This window comes from Caloenas nicobarica, chromosome 8 (assembly GCF_036013445.1).
Source record: "Caloenas nicobarica isolate bCalNic1 chromosome 8, bCalNic1.hap1, whole genome shotgun sequence".
Taxonomy (NCBI): domain Eukaryota; kingdom Metazoa; phylum Chordata; class Aves; order Columbiformes; family Columbidae; genus Caloenas; species Caloenas nicobarica.
In genome coordinates, this window is record NC_088252.1 from 24,089,780 (window position 1) to 24,108,945 (window position 19,166).

The following is a 19,166-nucleotide window of genomic DNA, read 5'->3' on the forward strand; positions in this document are numbered from 1 at the left end:
ACCTATGAGACAGGTCCTGACATGCTGAGCAGGCACCTTCCTGCTGCAGTCACCCTTACCCTTGGCTCCCTGCAGCCCCAGGTGAGATGTGGGTCCCAGGAGACATGTGGGTCCTGGGCAGAGCGTGGTTGCTTGGTGAGGTAGGAGTGAGGCAGAGTGTTGGTCCCTGACAAGGTGTGGAGCCTGAGTGAAATGTGTGTCCTGGGAGAAATGTGGGTCCCAAGCAAGGTGTGCCTCCCAGGAGAGGTGCTCCAGGATCCCAAACCACGCTGTGCCCCCAAACACAGACACAAAGCTGGGATCTCAGCATTCCTGTGAGAAACTGGGAATGGGCCCCAGCTCCCTTTTGGGCTTCATCCCAAAGTGAGCAGAACAGACCCACATTCCTTTCTCAGAAATCAAATCCCAGCTGCCGGAATCACCCCTCCTGGTGAGCACTGGAATCTTCTTCCCATAACTTTGCAGTTAACAGCTATGGGGCAGGGCTAACACACCCCGGAGTGCGCGCCGTGCCTGGGGTGCTGAAGAAGCGCGCTGGGGTAGGACCTGCAGTCTGCTGATGGGTGAGTGTCCCATCAGCAGCGTGCCAAGGGGAGGGTCCCCGGGGGAAAGTGTGGGGTGTCACCCTTAAACCCCCGCGTCCCCTTCCCCTGCCAGCACTGAGGAGCTCTCTGCCTGCTGGTGCGGCTGGGGGCGGGGGGCGAAGGGGCAGGGCAAGAGTTAACCTACCTGCTCTGCCATCGCTTTTGGCTCCACCTCGGAGAGCGAGGGGAGGGAAAAGGGAAAAGTAGGAAAAGAGAAGAAGAGGAAGAGGGCAGAGAGACGCGCCGGACCGCGGGCAGCCCGGCCAGCAGCGGAGCGGCCGCCCCGTCCCACTCCCAGCATGTTCCAGTGGTGAGTGACTGGCGGGGAGCGGGGACCCCCAGCCCCGCTCTTGTCCCGTCCGAGACCCTCTGTCCCTTGCCCTCCGCTCCCGCGTCCTGCCCGGACCCCTTTTGTAACGGGTCCCTGCCGAGGGGTCCCCCGCTCCCCTCCTCACCGGCTCCCTTCCGAAGAGTCCCCCGGTCCCCATCCCACCGAGTGTCTCCCGAGGGGCGCCCCGGGAGCGGCTGGCTGGGAAAGGGCTGCTTGGGTGGGGAGGTTGCGGATGGGAAAGGGACAAAGAACGGCGTCTATCCCCTGTCCGTCTGTCCCCGTCCCGGAGCGCCGCTCGCCCCAGCCGCAGCTCTGCAGAGAGCTCCCGGAGGGTCCTCCCCCGTCACCCCCGGGCCGGGGAACCCCGGGAACGGCGTTCTGGGCTGTCCGCTCCCAGCACAAAGCTCGTCCGGCCCGGGGACACCGGGCAGGGCTGGCGGTCGGTCCCGCTGCCCTCCCCGGGGCTGCCTGTCCCCGCAAACGGCTGGTGGCAGGAGGCCCCAGGGTGGCAGGGCCGGGGGGAGCGGGGCCATGGGGAACAGCCAGATGTACCCGTGGGGTCCCAGTCCCACGGCAGAGCCAGCCTGGGGCCAGATGCCCACGGGGGGAAACATCCACCTTTTGCCTTTTCCCCAGCCCTGTGTTTTTACTGCGTTGTGTTTAAACCAGACATCTTTTGTAAGAAGGGGATGTGTCTCCAGACAGCTCAGGACTGGGGACAACTGTCGTGAGTTCGGGCTCTGCTTGCACCCAGCCGGCGTGGGCTGCTTTTGGAGACATTTGGGTACTTTCCGCCCAGCATCTGCTCCTAGATGAGGTCCCCTCTCCCAAGCCCTTGGCACTGCCAACAGAAAGGGCTCTATATTCTATATGGCAGTGCCTCCCCGGCTCAGTGACTGCATCTAATTGAGGAGCCAGAAAAATCCAAATAAATAGATAGCCCTGGCCGATAAAAGAGGTTTTCATTGCGGATCAAAAGTGGCTGTGTGCCTCTCCGGAGATGGAGAGTCCCAGTCTCCTGTGGCCTTGCCTGCCCCACAGCATCACCACCTGAAAGGGAAACTGCCCACCTCTAATTTGGGGGATTATATTTAACCACTCGGGGCACAGCGGTGGCCTGGCCGTCTCACAGGGCAGCTTTTCAGCTTTTCCCAGTGGAGAAAAGGGAGGAGGAGGAGCAGGCTGGGACCTTTTCAAAGCTCTCTCGATGGCACCGACACCGGCCGTTGGGGCAGCTGGTCCTGGTTGGCACCGGTGGGAGCTCAGCTGGAACGGGCACGGGTAGTTGCTGTCCCCGGGCACTGCAGTGCCAGGTGCCCCAGGTTTTTGGGGACACTGCTGGGGCCAGGCTGGGGATTGTGCCCCAGAGCAGGGTGCTGGGGCTCAGCAGGGCGATTTCTCAGTGAAGGCGATGAACCCGAAGCAACTCCCTCGTCTCCTGCAAAACAGTGGTTCTTGGGCTCTCCAGAGACCACAACCTTTTTTCTCTAAAGTACTTTCCATCTGAGGAGACCACAGAGCAGGAAGACTCAAGATCAGAAAAGGTGCGCACGTGATTATCACTCTTTTGCCGCCCCAAATCCTTGGCTTGGTGTGAGAATTGCCTGCGGTTGTGGCTCAGGGTCCCCCCAGTCGCCATCGCTTTCCTGCCGGTGGACGGACAGGGTTTCTTCAGGGCAGAACCCAGTGGTGCCCTTGTAGTTTGCAGAGTCAGACCCATAGGAAAAATCCCAAATATGTTTTCGTAACAAAGCAAGAACTGCACTGGTGAGAGCTGGGAAATGGTGTCCGCTGAAGGAAGGAGAAATAAGTTTCTGTGCTGTTGTGCAATACCTCACCGATATACCTTGCCGTACCCAGGCTGCCTGACCCTCCACCTCTTAGCAGAAGATGGAGCTCTCCCCTCACCCCCAGGACGGTATCTTCTGCCCGGGCTGAAGTAAAAAGCAGCAACCCAAGGAGGGTAATGGGGGTGAGCGGCTCCATGGGGCTCCTGCATATGGCAGGCAGAGCCTGCCCAGGGTGGAACATGTCTGTGCCAGTTAGCGACAGCCCTACCTATGCAAATTGTTAAAATTATATCAGTAATTCCCTGCCTGTGGTTTCTGGGGAACCTCTGGCTGTCCTTCAAGCTGAGTATGTTATCACGTTGTCCTTGGGGCAGTGAGCAGTGCAGGGATGGGGTGGGAGCAAGGCTGGGCTCTCAGGATGGGATTGGGGCAACTGGTGTTACTATGCAAGGGTGACCTGCTCAGTGCCAGGTACCGATGACAGGTTTTACAAGTTGCTTCGCTGTGCAGGGGTTAAAGTTTCTGCTATCAGACGCAAGGGTTTCTAGGAACAACCTCAGAGCTGTGCGGCCAGGGCTGGAGAAGGTTAAGGGAACGGTGAGATCTAATCAGAACTGCTTCCTCATCAGTCACAGATGAGTGGCCACATATAAAACTGGATGGAGAATATCTATCCATTTACCCGTAATTACTTATTTCCACGCTTGCTCTCACAGTCCACGCTAGCGATCACAGTTTTCCCACGTAAACGTGGGGCTGAAAAATTCTTTGTACTTGAGGGTGAAGCCGGAGACAGGGGCTCCCGAAAGCTCTTGGTTCCCCCCATTCCTGTTTGGGGCTCCTGCATTTCAGGGTGGCCGGAGTCCCCTAGTGCAATGCTGTCCCCTGCCCTCGGGGTGCCCCACCGAGCAGGTGCTTTGGTACAGCCTGTGCCCCAAAACCCCAGCAGCTTCCTGGTGGTCCTGATCACAATTTGGTCCCCAGAGCCAGGAGAGTTTCAAGGTTTTGTTGTTTGTTTGTTTGTTTTTTCTATCTGGAAATTACGTGGGTTAAAAGTTTCAGATTTCAGCCCCAGGCTCCTTCTCTGGACTGTCCCAAAGTGAAGGTGCCATATGCCAGGTAGAGACTATCTTGGATTTTTCTGGCTCTAATGGGGAGGGGGAAGCTGAGGGGCTGTCCCCAGTGGGTGGCACCTGGGCTGGGACATGCTTCTGTCACCAAATGGACAGGTGCAGGAGAGCTGTGAGATCGGTGCCACATCCTCCTCCTTCGGCTCCCAGACCGAGGTCCCCTACACCCACTGGCAGGGAAAGGGGCTCTGGGGGCCACCAAGCACCTCGCGTGTGTCCCCTCGGTGCTGGAGATGGGGCTGCCCTTGGGACACTGTCAGGACACCAGTGGGCACGTGGAGTGCAGCTGTCACACCAATGTCCGGTGCACATTTGCATGGGGACATGGCCTGAGGCAGCTGGAGCAAGCAGGGCTGAGGCGGGAGGAAATTGGTGCAGATGTGCCAGCTGTGGAGGGGAGCTCGGAGGCAACACGGTGCAGATGGCAGAGCAGGCAGCTCCTCTCCTCCATGGCAGCAGGGTGAGAAACGCACCTTTAACTGCATGGAAAAGCAGGTCAGGGGTTATTTGGTGCATAAGTAACTTCTGGGTGCAGTCTTCCCGCTGTCCCAAGGACCACAGGAGGGTCCCTCCCAAGCCCCCGTGAGCTCCAGGGTTTGTCCCAGGACCCGGCAGCTTCCCAGGTGATGGGTCTGCAGCGGGGAGGTGGGGTGACCCCACAAGGGGCTTGTTTTGATTTACCACCCCCAGCCCCCCCCAAATCCTGGCCATGCCGCTATGATTGGCTGCAAGCTGGGAAAATCTGCTCCCAAACTTGAGATCTGCAGTGGTGCAAATCCCCAGTGGTGCATCCGCCATCCTTACCCTTACATCACAGATGACAAATTTTTTTTGTCCTGATCTGCCATTGTGAAATGAAACAGCAATGCCTGTTCCGTGCTGACTTCCATGGTCTTCCTGGCTCCTGTTTCTCACTGTTGTATAACCTGTGATGCCAGTTTAGGGCCACGGGCAGTAGGTCTGTGTTTTGGAGCTAACGCTTCTGTGGAAAAGATAATTCCTTTCTGTTCTTGTCCTAAATGGCAATTTTCAGGTGGCTGAAACATGGCTTTTCCTTGGGACTTTCCTTCAAAACAGCTGTTTTGCTGGAGCTCTCATCCTGACTTTATCTCCTTTGCTCAACGCATTTTCTTATTTCCCACGAACACTTCCCGGCTCGTTGCACAAACCTGGGGTCACCAGGTGACACTGCAGTCACCTGCTACGTGCCTTATGCCTGTCCCTGCAGTTAAGGTGGCCCCAGAGCTGCCCCACAAGTGGGATGCAGGTGGGGAGAGCGTGCGTGGACGTGTCCCACAGCTCTTCCCACAAGGTGCTGCCCGTCACAAGGTGATGGGACACAGATTATGAGCATCCCGTGACCTCTCCAGGAGGTGCTTTTGCAGACAAGCCTCTCACCTGTAGTTTCCTCTCCGTAACCCCCCTGTCTCGTCCCTTTAGGAAGAAGACCATCTACAAAACAGGCTGCCTTTCCTTCTTGCTGGTCATCACAGTGATGGTGCTGCAACGGGGAATGGTGCCCAGCCAGTTCATGCAGGGCCAGCAGCAAAAATTGCTGCCCCCTCCGGAGTCCCTGAAAATGCAGAAGAGAGACAACGACAACACATTGTCCATCACCAGCACTTTCTGGAAGAGCAAGAAGGAGAAAGCTCCTCTGAAGGAGGAGGAGAGTGTGACGGCAAAGCAAGTGAAATCCTGGGATGTCACCACTACCAACTGCTCGGCCAACCAGAATTTCAGCAAGGTGGACTGGTTCAAAGGGCTGGAGCCCAACTTCCAGCAGTTCCTGCTCTATCGGCACTGCCGCTACTTCCCCATGCTGATCAACCACCCCGAGAAATGCAGCGGGGAGGTCTACCTGCTCATTGTGGTCAAGTCTATCATCACGCAGCACGACCGCCGCGAGGCCATCCGGAGGACCTGGGGCCAGGAGAAGGAGGTGGATGGCAAGAAGATCAGGGTGCTGTTCTTGCTGGGCATAGCCTCCAAGGAGGAGGAGAGAGCCAACTACCAGAAACTGCTGGATTACGAGAACCACATCTATGGGGACATCTTGCAGTGGGATTTCCTAGACAGCTTCTTCAACCTCACCCTCAAAGAGGTCCATTTCCTGAAGTGGTTGAACATCTACTGTGACAACGTCCGCTTCATCTTCAAAGGTGATGACGATGTGTTTGTGAGTCCCAGCAACATCCTGGAGTTCCTGGAGGACAAGAAGGAGGGAGAGGACCTCTTTGTGGGAGATGTCCTCTACAAGGCCAGGCCAATTCGGAAGAAGGAGAACAAATACTACATCCCCAGCGCTCTGTACAACAAAAGCAACTACCCGCCTTATGCAGGAGGTGGGGGCTTCATCATGGATGGGCCCCTGGCCAAGAAGCTGCACAAGGCCTCAGAGACGCTGGAGCTGTACCCTATCGACGACGTCTTCCTAGGGATGTGCTTGGAGGTCCTCAAAGTATCACCTGTTGGGCACGAGGGCTTTAAAACTTTTGGCATTGTGAAGAACAAGAACAGCAAGATGAACAAGGAGCCGTGTTTTTTCCGGGGTATGTTGGTGGTTCATAAACTGCTGCCTCCGGAGTTGCTGCAAATGTGGGACTTGGTCCATAGTAACTTGACGTGCTCAAGAAAACTCAATGTCCTTTAGCTCAGTCTCTCTGGAGAGCTGGGACTGGAGGGGCCGGGACGACTGATCCCTGCTCCGGGATGGGATGAGCCTCTGCTGGTGGCACTAAAGTCCTTCGGGGGCACCTCCCTCCAGGACAAGGCGGGGGCAGAGACAGTGCGTTCATGGACAGGGTTTGTGATAGTGTTTGTTCCTGTACTGTAATGTGGTTCACTTATCTCCAGCTGGGTTGGGGGTTGTTGAAAATGAAGAGAGAAAAAAAAGAAAAAGAAAAAACAAATCTAGCACAAAACGAAGAGAGAGAGAGGGCAGAGGGGTCTGTGCCCTGCCTTAGGTACTACCTCCACCAGAGTGTGATGAACAGCGGAATGGGGGGAGGCAGGGAGGAATGTGGCACAGCCATTTTTCTGAGATTTGCAGGGTCTGGCTATCCGGGGAAGCCACTCCGAGGTAGCCGAGTGGTTTCAAAGTGTGTGAGGCTGCAGGACTTAAAAGCCAAGGGGATTTTATTTGTTATCGCATCTCAAATTTCTCCTCCATGCAAGATTTTAGTGACATTGAACCTGTGTGCACTGGGTTCAACCCTGCCAAAGTCCTCTCTGTGTCGCCACTGTGAGGCTGGGGAAAGGGCCTCTCCCCTGCAGCCAGACCTCGCCAGCCTGTTAGAACTGCTGGGTTTCGGCTGGGCAGCCAGGGGACTTGAGGTCTTTATCCCCTATAGATGGTCCCAGACGATGGTGGCTCCCAGCACCAGCCCTGGCTGTGCTTGGTTCCCCAGCCGCACTGTGCGTGCACTCAAGAGGAATGCGGCCAGCCAAAATTCCTCAGGGATTTGTTCCTTCTGGCAGGAAAGGACGGGGGCCGGCTGCCCTTGCCCACGGCCAGGGAAGCAACAGAGCAAGTTGGTTGTCCCCAGCTGGAGCGGCCCAGGGGTTTACCATACCTGCGACCCAGCTCGGGTGCCGGCGTCACAGGGGTTTGGTGCAGGGAGACCCTCCCCTTGCATCAGGGCTGCCCTGGTGGGGTTGTCTTGGAGGGGGACAACAGTCCCCTCAGACCCTTGGAGGGGGACAACAACCCCCAGAGACCCCGAACATGCCCATGTTGGACTCAGCCCCAGTTTTTGCAGCGAGCGTGATGCTCCAGGGCAGGTTGGAGAGCATTGATCCCACCCTGGCACACAGAGCAGGGTCCAAGGCTGGTGTTACACACCATGTCCGCTGCTCTCAGGGTTGTTGCAGTGCTTGTTTTGACAAGATGATGCCAAGGAGAACGACAGGGAGCAGTATCATGAGACATGGCCCTTTTTCTTTGGGCCGAAAGGGCCACTGGAGCTGTCGAGTGCAGCCCCGAGGCAGCTGCCGTGATGGAAAACCCCTGACGCAGAGACACGTGGCCAGGCCGGGGCCACAGACGCTCTTCAGCCACGGACTGCAGGTGTGAGCAAAGCCACGGACGACATGTACAAAGCCACCCGTGTGCACGGGCCCCCACGCCGCTGTCCCCGTGGGCAGGGCTTGCACGCCCAGGTGTCCCTGCACAAGGGTGGACACATGCAGCACACCCACAGCCCTGACCATGCTGTGAAACACGGGCACATGCGCACTCGCTCTCTCTCCCTCTCTGGTGCCAGACATTGAAAGGAAAAAATTTTTACTACCTCAAAGGTCCCCCTGTGCAGTGCCTTTTTTTTTTTTTTCCCTGTCTCCTTTTCTTAATGTGTTTTGGAAATGGGCCTGCTTCATTTACTCCAAGTCTGTATGTTCCCCAGGTTAGAAAACAAACCAAAAAAGGGCATAAACCAGCCAAAAAAGGCACCCTTATGCCAAGCTATGCCGCTTCTCAGCAAATGTCCTTTGACTGCTCAGACAAGATGCAAATTTGAAGAGCAAAAACAGAACAAGCCCGTTGCTGCCCTGGGCTCAGCCGCTGGTACCAGGGCCGGTGACGATACTGTGAAATTTGTTTTCTGATGCACCCAGTGGCACCGTGTCCCTGGGGCAAGTGCCACCAGCGCCGGGCAGACCCCCAAGGGCATTTTCAGTCCCCGCTGGGCTGAGGCAGCACACGCTCCTTCGCTTTCCTGTCCCCTCCCTCCTTCCAATGGGAGGAGGTTCAAAATAAATTACCGAGGTGTCAGTTTGGAAAGTATGTCAGGTACATTAGGCTGTGTGTTTATCCTACGTGCAGGGACAGCTCTCACTCTCCATAGCAATGTGTACATTGAGCCAGAGCTGCATGCAGTAATCTCTGGGTGTTGCTCTTCACCTGGTGGGACATGTACAGGGAAAACTTGTAGATTGGTGAATATTCTAGTTTCTAAATAAAGGTTGAAAGAAGGAGAAGAAAAAAAAAAAAAAATAACGAAACCAAAAAGAAGCAACCCCTCACCTTGTGTCATTGCTTGTGGGTTTCTGCTGTTTGGGAAGTAAACCTGGTAATGGGCTACAGTGGCCAAGCTGCTGTTTGGAGCCGGCGTTTGGCGCTGTGGCTGCTGTGCTCCGGCTGGTACAGCTCCTTGCAGAGCCTGGCGTGGGGTTTAACACGAGCCAGCGGATTTTTTTCTCTGTTCCATACGCTCCTCCAGCTGCACTTCAAACCCAGGTAAACTTCAGGTCGTCCTGGCGCCCCGCAGCGATGCGCTCCGCACCTCACCTGTGGGAAGAGTTGCTTCGGCAGGTTTGGGAACTCACCTGTTCTGTGAAGCACCCTCTCCTCACGTTGACGGAGATCTCCACCTTGCTGCCCCCACCACCCTCTCCACAGCAGGACCTTGCTTACTTTTTGTTACTCCAACCAAAGCACAATGGGATATATGTGTCCACAGCGACCCTGGAGTGAAGTAAATCATCTGCAAGGACAAACCTGCATCAGGTTTGAGCCTGGCTGGGGTGAGGAGGAGGAAAGCCCTGGATGAGCCCACGGGTCTCACCTCGGTGTTTGGGTGCTGGCGGCTCAGTTTCCAAGGCTTGCACCCAGTTTGGCTGCTTGCCATGACGATGGGGAGCAGAAAGGCCGGCCAAGGGGCCTGGGACCTGCTGGACTTGGCAGGTTGGGCCACCTGCCAGCAAGGCCAACTTCCCTGTGGCACCAAGGATGTCATGGGTGAGGACAAAAAGCAAATGCTGAGTGGATGCGCTTGTGGCGGCTCTTGCCCTTTCCCTCCTCAATATGACGCAGGGCTGTCTCCTGCTGCTGTGGGACTCCCCCGCGGGGTACCAGCGTGTGAGCAAACGCTCCAGCCAGGGATCCAGAGTGGGAGCAGGACCCGCGTTCTGGTGCGGAAGCGGGGCTGAGCCTCACGGTGCAGGGCTGAGGTCGGCTGCAGGCCAGGGAGGCGAGTTACGGCAGGGGTGGGAAGGTTCGCTGCACCCCCAAATCCTCTTGCTCAGCCTCCGCCACGCATGACCGGGACACGGACAAAGACACACACACACGGACACAGACGGACACACGGACACGACCTGCGGGCGGCTGCTGCCCCCTGGCGGCCGGGCCGGGCGCCGCGCTCCGCCCATTTGCCAGCAGGGCTGGCGAGCTAAAATGGCTGATGGGCGAGCGCTGGGGGGGAATGGAACACACCACACAAACCGCCTCCTCGGGGCTCCAGCAGCGGCAGCACCCTCCGGCCAAAAGCGATCCCTCCCCTGCTGGTTTTACAGTAAGCAATTCATACGCAGGGAACCCTTTTTGTCCTCCAGCAGCAGCATTTGAGGCGCTGCATTCCACGGGAAAAAGCAGCTCCTGGGGTCACACACACAGCCAGAGAGGAGGTTTAAGGTCAGTGCCCGCTCCTTGGGAAGCAAAAGCCCACAGGACACCAGCCAGCTACACCACTTGCCACCAAGACTGCCCCAAAACAGCAGCTGCCCCCGTGTTTTCTGTCCCCAGGTGCCAACATTGTCCCCTCACAGCTGCCACTGCTGGAAAAAGCAGCCAGTAACTAGTGCCACGGGACTGGGCAGGACCCAGTGCCTTCACCCCTGCTCTGGTGAGAGCGTTCACCCTTCCCAAACCTGAGCAACATCCAAGGGAGGCAGCTGTTCAAGGCAGCAAGCACAGGTTCTTCTCCAACCCCATGTTTCCATCGATTTGCTTCACACTTGACAAGTCAAAAGAGGCAACACCTGTGAGAGTACGAGTGAGGTGCAGGGCCTTGGTACAAGATCCAATTTGCTCACATTTTTTAAAAAAAACAATTCAAAAAGCAATTGGCCAGCACACAACATTACATATATCTTTAGTACAAGTATGGGTTGTGGGCATGGGGCTTACCTCGACTATCCTATTCCTCCCTGCAAGCAGCGCACACAGTCACTTTCGGGAGCCGGTGCAGGCGAGAGCAGGAGCAGGAACCGCACCAGGAGCTGCTGCCTGTGGCCTTAATGACCTTGAGAGGGAAGGCGGCTCTAGACAGACCATTTCTCAGAGCCCTGCCTCATTTAGTGGCACAGAAGTAACACGAACCAGTTTAGGTCCTTTAATCTGTCCAAGACAGGGTGCTGAAGCACAAATGATAAAACATTCTGCATTTTTACAGCAAAAATGCTACAGAAGTTTATAGGAAAAAAAAATATTTTTGTACATGGGTAAAACATTATAAATTCAAGACAACTCACAGACAAGGGCTAAACTCCCACATCTATCGCTCGTTTTTTAAAAAGTTCATGTGAATAGGCAAGCAGTCAAAATGGCTTGCTCTCTCTTCCTTGAAATGAAAATTGTATCTTCCAAGTGGCTCACAGCACTGCTTCGCATCTTGGAATGTCCTCCAAAGGCTCCGCCAAGATAAAAGGAGAATAAAAACCCCCGGAGTCCTTTCAGATAGTCTCAGAGAGCAGGAGAAGGGAGAGAAAAGGGGAAGTTTATTCAAACTTTATCTTCTTCCCTTGTGGCTTGTGATCTCCACCTCCTCCTCTGCCTCCTCGGAAGCCACCTCCTCTACCTAGAAAGAAAATCAGGTGAAGAATCAGAGCTACAGGTCTCCTTGCACAGATACCACTGCCCTTCCAAACCCATCTCCATTCAAATTGAGCGCTCTGTGGCAGTGCTACACCATAATCCCCAGAATGGCTTGGGACTAATTTTTAAGCATGCCCCCTTAGAATAGCAGCATTTGTCTCTTCTTACCTCCGAATCCTCTGCCACCGCCTCTGCCACCAAATCCACCTCTTCCTCCTCGGCCGCCTCCTCTGCCGCCACGACCACCAAATCCGCCTCCACCACCACGCTGAAATTCACCCTTCGGCTTGGCAAAATCCAGGATCACTTTGTTTCCATCTATCTCTCCGTCTTCCATGGCTTCTTTAGCTGCTTTGGCATCTTCTGGGGAGCTGAAGTCCACAAACCCAAACCTAGGAAACGCATTAAGACAGTCAGACTCCACAAGCTGTAGCACCACCAACAGGTACTCGATCATAATCCCTTCAGAAACAAACACCTGCCCTGTGGAGCCACAGAGGGGTCAGGGCTGTGTTACCTGTAGAACAGCAGCGGCTCATCACAAGGGATGGAGCCCCATTGTGAGTGCGCCAGTGCTGAACAGTTAATATTCTTCTCGTGCGAATCCATAGGCTGCCACAGATTTGTCGGCAGGAAGGAGCTCATTGAGAAGTGAGCACACGCTGCACTCTACACACACGAAGCTCTAAGCTTGTTCTATGCAAGTCACTGCCTTCCAACAGCCACGCACATAAGCATGAGAAACACCCCGCATCGCGTAAGTACGCTCAAGTGAGGCTCTTTGTAGCAACGGAACTAATCCCAGGTGATGTTTAACATACCCTTTAGATGATCCAGTGTCTCTGTCTGTGACTATTCTAGCGCTGATAGAGCCTTCAAATGATTCCCTTAGCGTCTCCTCCGTGGTGTCCTCAGAAAGGCCTCTGACAAACAACGTTTTGCTTTGTTCTGCGGAAAGAGAATACATTCCAAGATCATTAAGCCTGAGCAAGGCAACCATCAGTTTCCTAACATCACATCCCACTTCCACTACTGGCTCCTGGAACACCTCACAGGGCTGAGGGGTTTGTTTGGAAGTCACAGCTCAGGCACTTGAAAGCCCTTGGAAACTTTTTCAAGACTGCAGTTAGAACCTGATGTCAAAGTATCTCCATAGCCAACCTGGTACTGTCAAAATAATTATTTTGTTACTTAGATGCTTGCATCAATAGGGATGCTTAACTGGACAGACACTGCTGGATCAGCACTTGACTATCTAGAGGACTTCGGCAATAGTTTCATCAGCATTTCAGATAATCAGTCATCATATCCAGCACACTCACTTATGGTACAAGTCTTTCACTCCACAGGCATGCTTTTTTTCTAAAAATATTTTAAAAAAGCAGGATCAAATGATCAAACACTTACGATTAAATCCTCCTCTTGCATTCATGTTCCCTTTCTGCCATCCTTGTGAACTGAATTCCAGCCTGATTGCTCTGCCTTCGATCTCTGTGTTGTTACAGGAATTCAATGCCTCTTTGGCATCCTCAGTTGTGGGAAATTCTACAAACGCATACCTATGTGGAGAGGAAGAGTTCAGTTAGCCTGGGAGCACGAGGGATTTGCGGAGGCAAGACATTCGCAACGCTGAGTCAGGAGACAGGGACAACATACCCTTTAGGCCTGCCCTGGTTGTTCTGTGGCATCTTGATGGAAGAAGCTTTCTTAAAGAGTTCTTGGAGAGCCTCTTCCGAAGCAGCGTATGCGAGGTTGTTGACAATTAAGGTCTTTGACTCCCTCTCTCCACCTCCTATGGAGAAAACTCACTGCTGTAGGTGCAAGTTTGGATAAGGAGAGCTCTCTTTTCCTCTAGGTACATCCTCTCTAGCGTGAAAGTAGCATTGCTCCCCCTCCACCTCACGCTGAGGCACAAGGTTAAGTGCAACACTGTTTTGGTCACCTAGACTGTTTGTTCCCCTTGTCCAAAACACACAGCAGAGACAGGAAATGGACAGGATGCAGAGCACAAGTTCAGCAAAAGCTCCCCTTCCCAATACCTTACAGCTTTCCTACAGTGCTTTTAAGTTACTCTACCCTCAGCAAACTTCTGAGACAAGTGGATTTAAAATTCAAGTGTCATTTGCATGCACACTACTGGTGTGGAAAAGTACCTTTCTGATGTTCTTGATGGCTCTTCTCCCCCGTGAAGTCAATGACCATGGCACGACCATCGATCTCTGTGCCCTGCTTCTCCTCCAGAGCTTTGTTTGCCTCAGCTTCTGTTTTAAATTCAATATAGGCCATCCTACAGCACAGAAAAGAACATAAGCTAATGCCTCCTTCAAGGTACATTTAAGTTCATGAATGAGGGGGAAGGAAGGATGTGAAATAAAATCGCTTCAGAAATTAACATTTTCAGTACACCTAATGCAGCAGGTTCATTAAGGTAGCTAAAGGGCACAAGCTTATCAAAATATGCTGGGAGTTTGAAGAACAGCAAAAATCCAGCAGTCCTCTCAGCTACATACCCTTTGCTGTTCCCCTCCTTGTTCATTACTATTCGGATTTCTAGCGCGTTTTCAAAGACATCTTTCATTTCATCTTCAGTTAAGCGGTAGGGCAGATTCTTCACGAACAGTGTTCTAGCATCTCTCTCTGCAAATAAAGAAAGAAAAGTTACTTTTACATTACCAGTTAAAAATACTTTCTCATCTACACTGCCAGTTCAGTGAGGACCAGAGTGAGCTGGTCCAGCAGACAATAAACCACAACATTCTCATTTTCAGAAGCTGAAAAAGCAATTATTATGAAAGTTAATTAGGTTGCCACTGTACTACTTTTAAAAGTATCAAGTTCGGAAAAACAGGTCCTAAAGCTTCAGAAAGAGCCACATTTTCCTCCTCGGACCGCCCTCCGCAATATGCACTATTTCTTGAGATCACATTTCCAGATAACCCAGTCTGAACTTGCACATCTGTGTATTAGCAGGCCAGGATTATCTGCCTTAAAAGAGCAGAATAGCGGCCATCAGTAACACTGCCAGCCTCCTCCAAGGCCCAATTATAACAACTTTTTTTGGATATGCACAGGTATTCAGAGGTATGGGCTGTACCTTTCTTATTTTCTTTTATTGTCTCCTTGCTCTTTGCCTTTTCCAGTTTGACTTCCACACCCATTAGCTTCTTTCCATTCAGTTGGAGAGCTTTATCAAGTTCTTCAGCAGATGAGAAGTCTACGTAGCCAAATCGCCTGAAAGAGTAACCTTCCTATTTAAACTGATCTCTCTCTAGTAGCAGAAAACAAAGAGAAACCCAGAACCAGAGAGGTTCTCATTCGTCAAGTTGGAGTGTTAATCAAATCAATGCTAACTGGCACACATAATGAAAACAACAGTAGAGAACAACAAAAGCTGCATGCCAGCAAGTGTTACATCCTTGTCAAGACTGTGCCTCTTCCAGCTTCCATCCACTATCAACCAAACATCCCAGCATCTTGAAAGGAACCAGCATCAACACAGTCATACCCCTCCAACCAAATTACTGCCAATTAAAAGAAATAAGCAGCAAAATCCTACTAAGAAACTCACTTGGAAGCACCAATTCTGACATCTAAAGCTTCGATATTCTTCTTCCCAAAGAATTCCTTGATGCCAGTCTTCAGTTCTTCAAAGTCCTTGGTGGAGACCAGATTTCCCACGAAGATGGAGAAAGCTGAAGTGGGACCTTTGAATGTAAAGATTAAAGTTTTTGTTTGCTTGTTTAAGAACTGGAAACCAGACTCCAACAGCTTTAGCACATCAGTTTCTGCTCAAAAAAGTGACATCACACTTCAGTATTAAGTCCCTTATAATCATCATTTGTGCTGGAAAAAAAAGCCACTCGGCATCCTGTCCTTTCACAGTTATGTGCCTCACCAACAGTCCAATAACAGTCCACCAAACAAGTATCATTTGATGACCACATGCCACTTACCGTCTGTTTTCTTTTTCTTGGCCTCTGGTGCACTTTTATTGGCCATTTCTTTCTTCCTCTTTCCAGGTGCTTCCTTGACAGGTTCTGTGAGAGAGAACAAAACAACACTGAAATAAAAGCACAACTTTTCCTATACTCAAACACAGGAGCATTAATCTTTACACTGGTCATGCACGAGACCTTCTCTTGTCACTACAGCAACTGTTCCTCAGCCCAAAAGACCACGATAGGACAGAGGTTTTGCTCAGGCATCTTTCCTCTTATTAGAGAGTTATGGTCTCAAAAACATTTAAACTCACTTTCATCCTCACTTTCCTCCTCGGCATCCTCTTCGTCCTCCTCCTCCTCATCTTCGTCCTCGTCTTCATCATCATCCTCTTCATCTTCCTCATCTTCAGACTCTGCCTTGGCTTTCACTGGTGCGGCCTTTGCTGGAGTGGGCTTCTTCACCTGAACAGGGGTTGTGTCCATGGCTTCATCTTCAGACTCTGAAACAAGTTGAGCACAAGATTTCAGACATGTTCAAGATTAAACACCTTTTGAGACTAAGAAAATAAAATCTTTTGAAGTAAAACAGCGCTTTTCATGCCTTCTTAAGTTTGTGTGTTCTCAGAAGAGCAGTTTAATATATTTATAGCGCTTCTTAAAAGCTGCCTCTTCAAGTCTTAATGTATTAAAGACCAATACCTGTCCCCCAACAGTAAAAAGTTTTACTAGCAATAGGGAAATAAACACTCACTCAGCCCACGTCAGCTGGGCACTAAATGCAGACACACACACACTGCATTACTCCCACTAATCCATTATGTTACTCCCCTCTAGCTCCCAATAAGCATTTATTAGTTTAATATCATTTTTAAGAGTCACAAAAAGTCTTCCTAAATCCCACATACCATCATCTTCCTCCTCCTCATCATCCTCCTCATCGTCATCTTCTTCTTCAGATTCTTGCTTTGCTGGCACAGCCACAGGCTTCTTGGCTGGTACTGCTGCAGGTTTCTTGGCTGCAGGCTTCACAGGCACTGCCGGTTCCTCCTCATCTGCACCAATAGGACAGCAAGTGTTTACCCACAGTGCTCAGCCTGCAAACTTCACTAATAAAGTACTTTGTTTCACATGGTTTTGGCAAAGTTCAGGAAAGAATGATCAGGGTACTAGAAGATGCTTCACATGCTGCATGTAATGCAGCTGCAGCCCAAGTTCTCCAGACTTCACTGATTCCTCACCTTTCTCTCCTCGCTACCTCTCAATCAACAAACCCCCCTCTCACGAGTATTAAATCATAGTAAGCTTCCAATTCCAAAACATACTCAAATTCAACAACTTTATTGGACCAGCTTTAGTCAACATATACAATGATGAACACATTTCTACAGTAACTTACCAGAATCTTCTTCCTCTTCCTCATCATCCTCCTCCTCATCATCATCATCTTCCTCATCCTCTTCATCTTCCTCCTCACTCTCTTCCTTCTTGGCATTCTTTCCATTTTTCGCTCCCTTGGTCAGGACAGCAGCCTTTTTAGGCGATGGAGCAACAGCCTTTTTAGCTGGAGTAGCCACAGCCTTCTTGGCGGGGGTAACCGCCTTTTTCGCAGGAGTTGCCGCCTTCTTTGCAGGGGTGGCAGCCTTCTTGGCTGGTGTAACTGCTGCTTTTTGCTGTTTCTTCTGAGGGATCATCTGAAATACACACTAGTGTAAGACTCTTATGCTGGCCCTTTAAGCTACTATTACTCCAACGGCAGACAGATATATAGCAACCGTAATCTAAAACCTTAATTGCCTATTCTGTTGAATTAATACAGCTCAAAAGCAGCTTTTTCATGCTTTTAACAGCATTAAACCATCTCCAAATTCCTCGGTTCTGAGGTGATCTCTCTAGTAGCATTCAGCAGCTTGAAACTTTTAATCTTGCACGTTATTTGTGATAAATCATTTATTGCTGATGCTCTATTGAAGTAACTAATCATCCACTTTTTCATTAGTACTAGGAACAGCCTTAAGATCCCAGCAGTCCTTCCCAAGCCTGAAAATACAGACTTAACCATTAAGCGAGTTTTCCCACATTGCTTTTTTCTTATGAAATCCAGTTTATTCGTTAACTACAGTTAGCTGACAGACACTAATTATTTAACAGTGTTGATTTGCTGTCACATAATATGTACCCCCCAAACCTCATGACACTTTTATAACGCATGAATCCTTTTGCTAAGGAATCTTCTTCTCCTTAGGTTTCCTGAAGCAGAGTCTCAGGCATGGCCCGAGTGAGTTATGCTCTGAGAGACCTACAGTTTCTAAGCAAGTTCTGTAAGAAGCCGTACACCAGATATTTCAATAACCTAACACCTGAACATAGGCTAAGACAGCCTATATTTGCTAATGCTTCCGACTTCATTTCTAGCTCGATCACCTCTTCTCCGCTGCTTTCCTCTAACTCAGAGGACTCTTCCTCCTCGCTTTCCTCGACCTTTTTGGGGGGAGGAGCCATTTTTTTCTGTTTGGTCTGATTCTTGGGAGTCTGAAAAAAAAAAAAGAAAAAGCACGAGCCGTTAGGCAGCGTTCATTCCCCTGCCCGGGCACCAGCAGCGCACGGACGCTCCGAGGCGCCCCGGCCACGGCCACCGGCGGACGATCGTCCCCACCACGTGGCCGCCCGGCCCCGCCGCGAGGAGGGGGGTCCCGGTGCCGCCCCCGCCGGTCTGCGCGCGCTCCCGGGGGGCGCCCCGCGCTCGCACGTGCTCGCTCTGCCCGCGCGCCGCGTGGCCGCGTGGCCCCGCCCCCCCCCGGGCTGCGCGCGCCGAGGTGCTTCCCCCCCCCAACTTCGCACAGGCCGCGGCCTCCCCGGCGTCCCCCCCCCGCCCCGGCCCCGTTCCCCGCTCCCCCTCCCGCCGCCGGGCCCCCGCGCCCGACAACATGGAGATCGGGACGGGGGGGAGGCTTGAAACCGCTCCCGGCGGCCGCGGCCCCGCCCCTCGCCGCCATCTTCACGCCGAGGGAGAGGCCTGCAAAGCCCGGCGCGGCCTGAGGCGGCGGGAAGGCGGCCCGGTTCCCCCCTCCCCCGCCACCCCTCGCCCTCCGTCCGCCCCGCCACGGCGGCGGCCGCTCGTTCCCCGCCTGGCGGCTGAGCGCGGCCTCGCCCGGCGCCCTCACCTTGGCGATCTTCACCATGATGGCGGCGGTGCCTGGCGGCGCTGGGGCGGCGGCCGAGCTGGCTCAGGAGGGGGGTTAGGCACGTCCGGCGGGGCGGCGGCGAGGAGCGGAGCGGGCCCCGGGGGGTCGGCGGGAGCGGCGGCGGGGCGCTGGCGGCCCGGACCGGGGACTGATACGAAAGAGCGAGCGCAGGCCCCTTCCGCTCGCTTGCCTAGCCCTGCGCTACGCCACGCCCCCTCCGCCCCCGCTTCGGCCAATCGCCGCGCTCGCCGCGCCGCCCAGCCAATCGTCGCCCCCGCCCCTCGAGCCTCTCCGCCAATCCCCGGCGCTTTGCGATCAGCCAACGGGAAAGCGCGTTACAGCCGCCGGCGAGAGCGAGTCTGTGAGGTGGGAGGCGAGAGCGGGGGGGACGCGCTGGCCGCCCGGGAGGCATCGGCGTTAGCCAATGAGAGGGCGGCAGCTCGGCGCTTGCGCCCTGATTGGGCGGCGGGGCTCAGGGGAGTGTGGGCGTGGCCGGGGTCCGCGGGAGAGCACGTGGCGGCCGGAGGGCCACGTGGTGGAGCCGGGCCGGGGGCTCCGGGGGTCCCGGGGGCCGCCCCGCGGTGTGCGCGGCACCGAGCGGCCCAGCGGCGGCTGCG

General features: G+C 53.4%; 2 protein-coding genes and 2 non-coding genes across 4 annotated transcripts; 1 reads left to right on the forward strand and 3 right to left on the reverse strand.

Moving 5' to 3' along the window:
* Nucleotides 1–883: 883 nt before the first annotated feature.
* On the forward strand, nucleotides 884–6,485 carry B3GNT7 (UDP-GlcNAc:betaGal beta-1,3-N-acetylglucosaminyltransferase 7). Its single transcript, XM_065640367.1, has 2 exons — nucleotides 884–894; nucleotides 5,276–6,485. The coding sequence occupies exons 1-2, from the start codon at nucleotides 884–886 to the stop codon at nucleotides 6,483–6,485; spliced, it is 1,221 nt and encodes a 406-aa protein (XP_065496439.1).
* A 4,445-nt stretch (nucleotides 6,486–10,930) lies between these two features.
* NCL (nucleolin) lies at nucleotides 10,931–18,753 on the reverse strand. The gene is made up of 15 exons (XM_065640223.1): nucleotides 18,529–18,753; nucleotides 17,789–17,896; nucleotides 16,764–17,058; nucleotides 16,273–16,419; nucleotides 15,679–15,867; nucleotides 15,380–15,463; nucleotides 14,995–15,130; nucleotides 14,521–14,657; nucleotides 13,937–14,063; nucleotides 13,580–13,713; nucleotides 13,083–13,218; nucleotides 12,834–12,985; nucleotides 12,248–12,374; nucleotides 11,595–11,818; nucleotides 10,931–11,409 (listed from the first exon to the last, which is right to left on the reverse strand). The coding sequence occupies exons 1-15, from the start codon at nucleotides 18,544–18,546 to the stop codon at nucleotides 11,330–11,332; spliced, it is 2,094 nt and encodes a 697-aa protein (XP_065496295.1). The 5' UTR covers nucleotides 18,547–18,753; the 3' UTR covers nucleotides 10,931–11,329.
* Nucleotides 12,662–12,738, reverse strand: LOC135991763 (small nucleolar RNA SNORD20). The gene has a single exon (XR_010606550.1). It is a non-coding gene; the product is annotated as a small nucleolar RNA SNORD20 (small nucleolar RNA).
* LOC135991762 (small nucleolar RNA SNORD82) lies at nucleotides 15,200–15,271 on the reverse strand. The gene has a single exon (XR_010606549.1). It is a non-coding gene; the product is annotated as a small nucleolar RNA SNORD82 (small nucleolar RNA).
* Nucleotides 18,754–19,166: the final 413 nt, after the last annotated feature.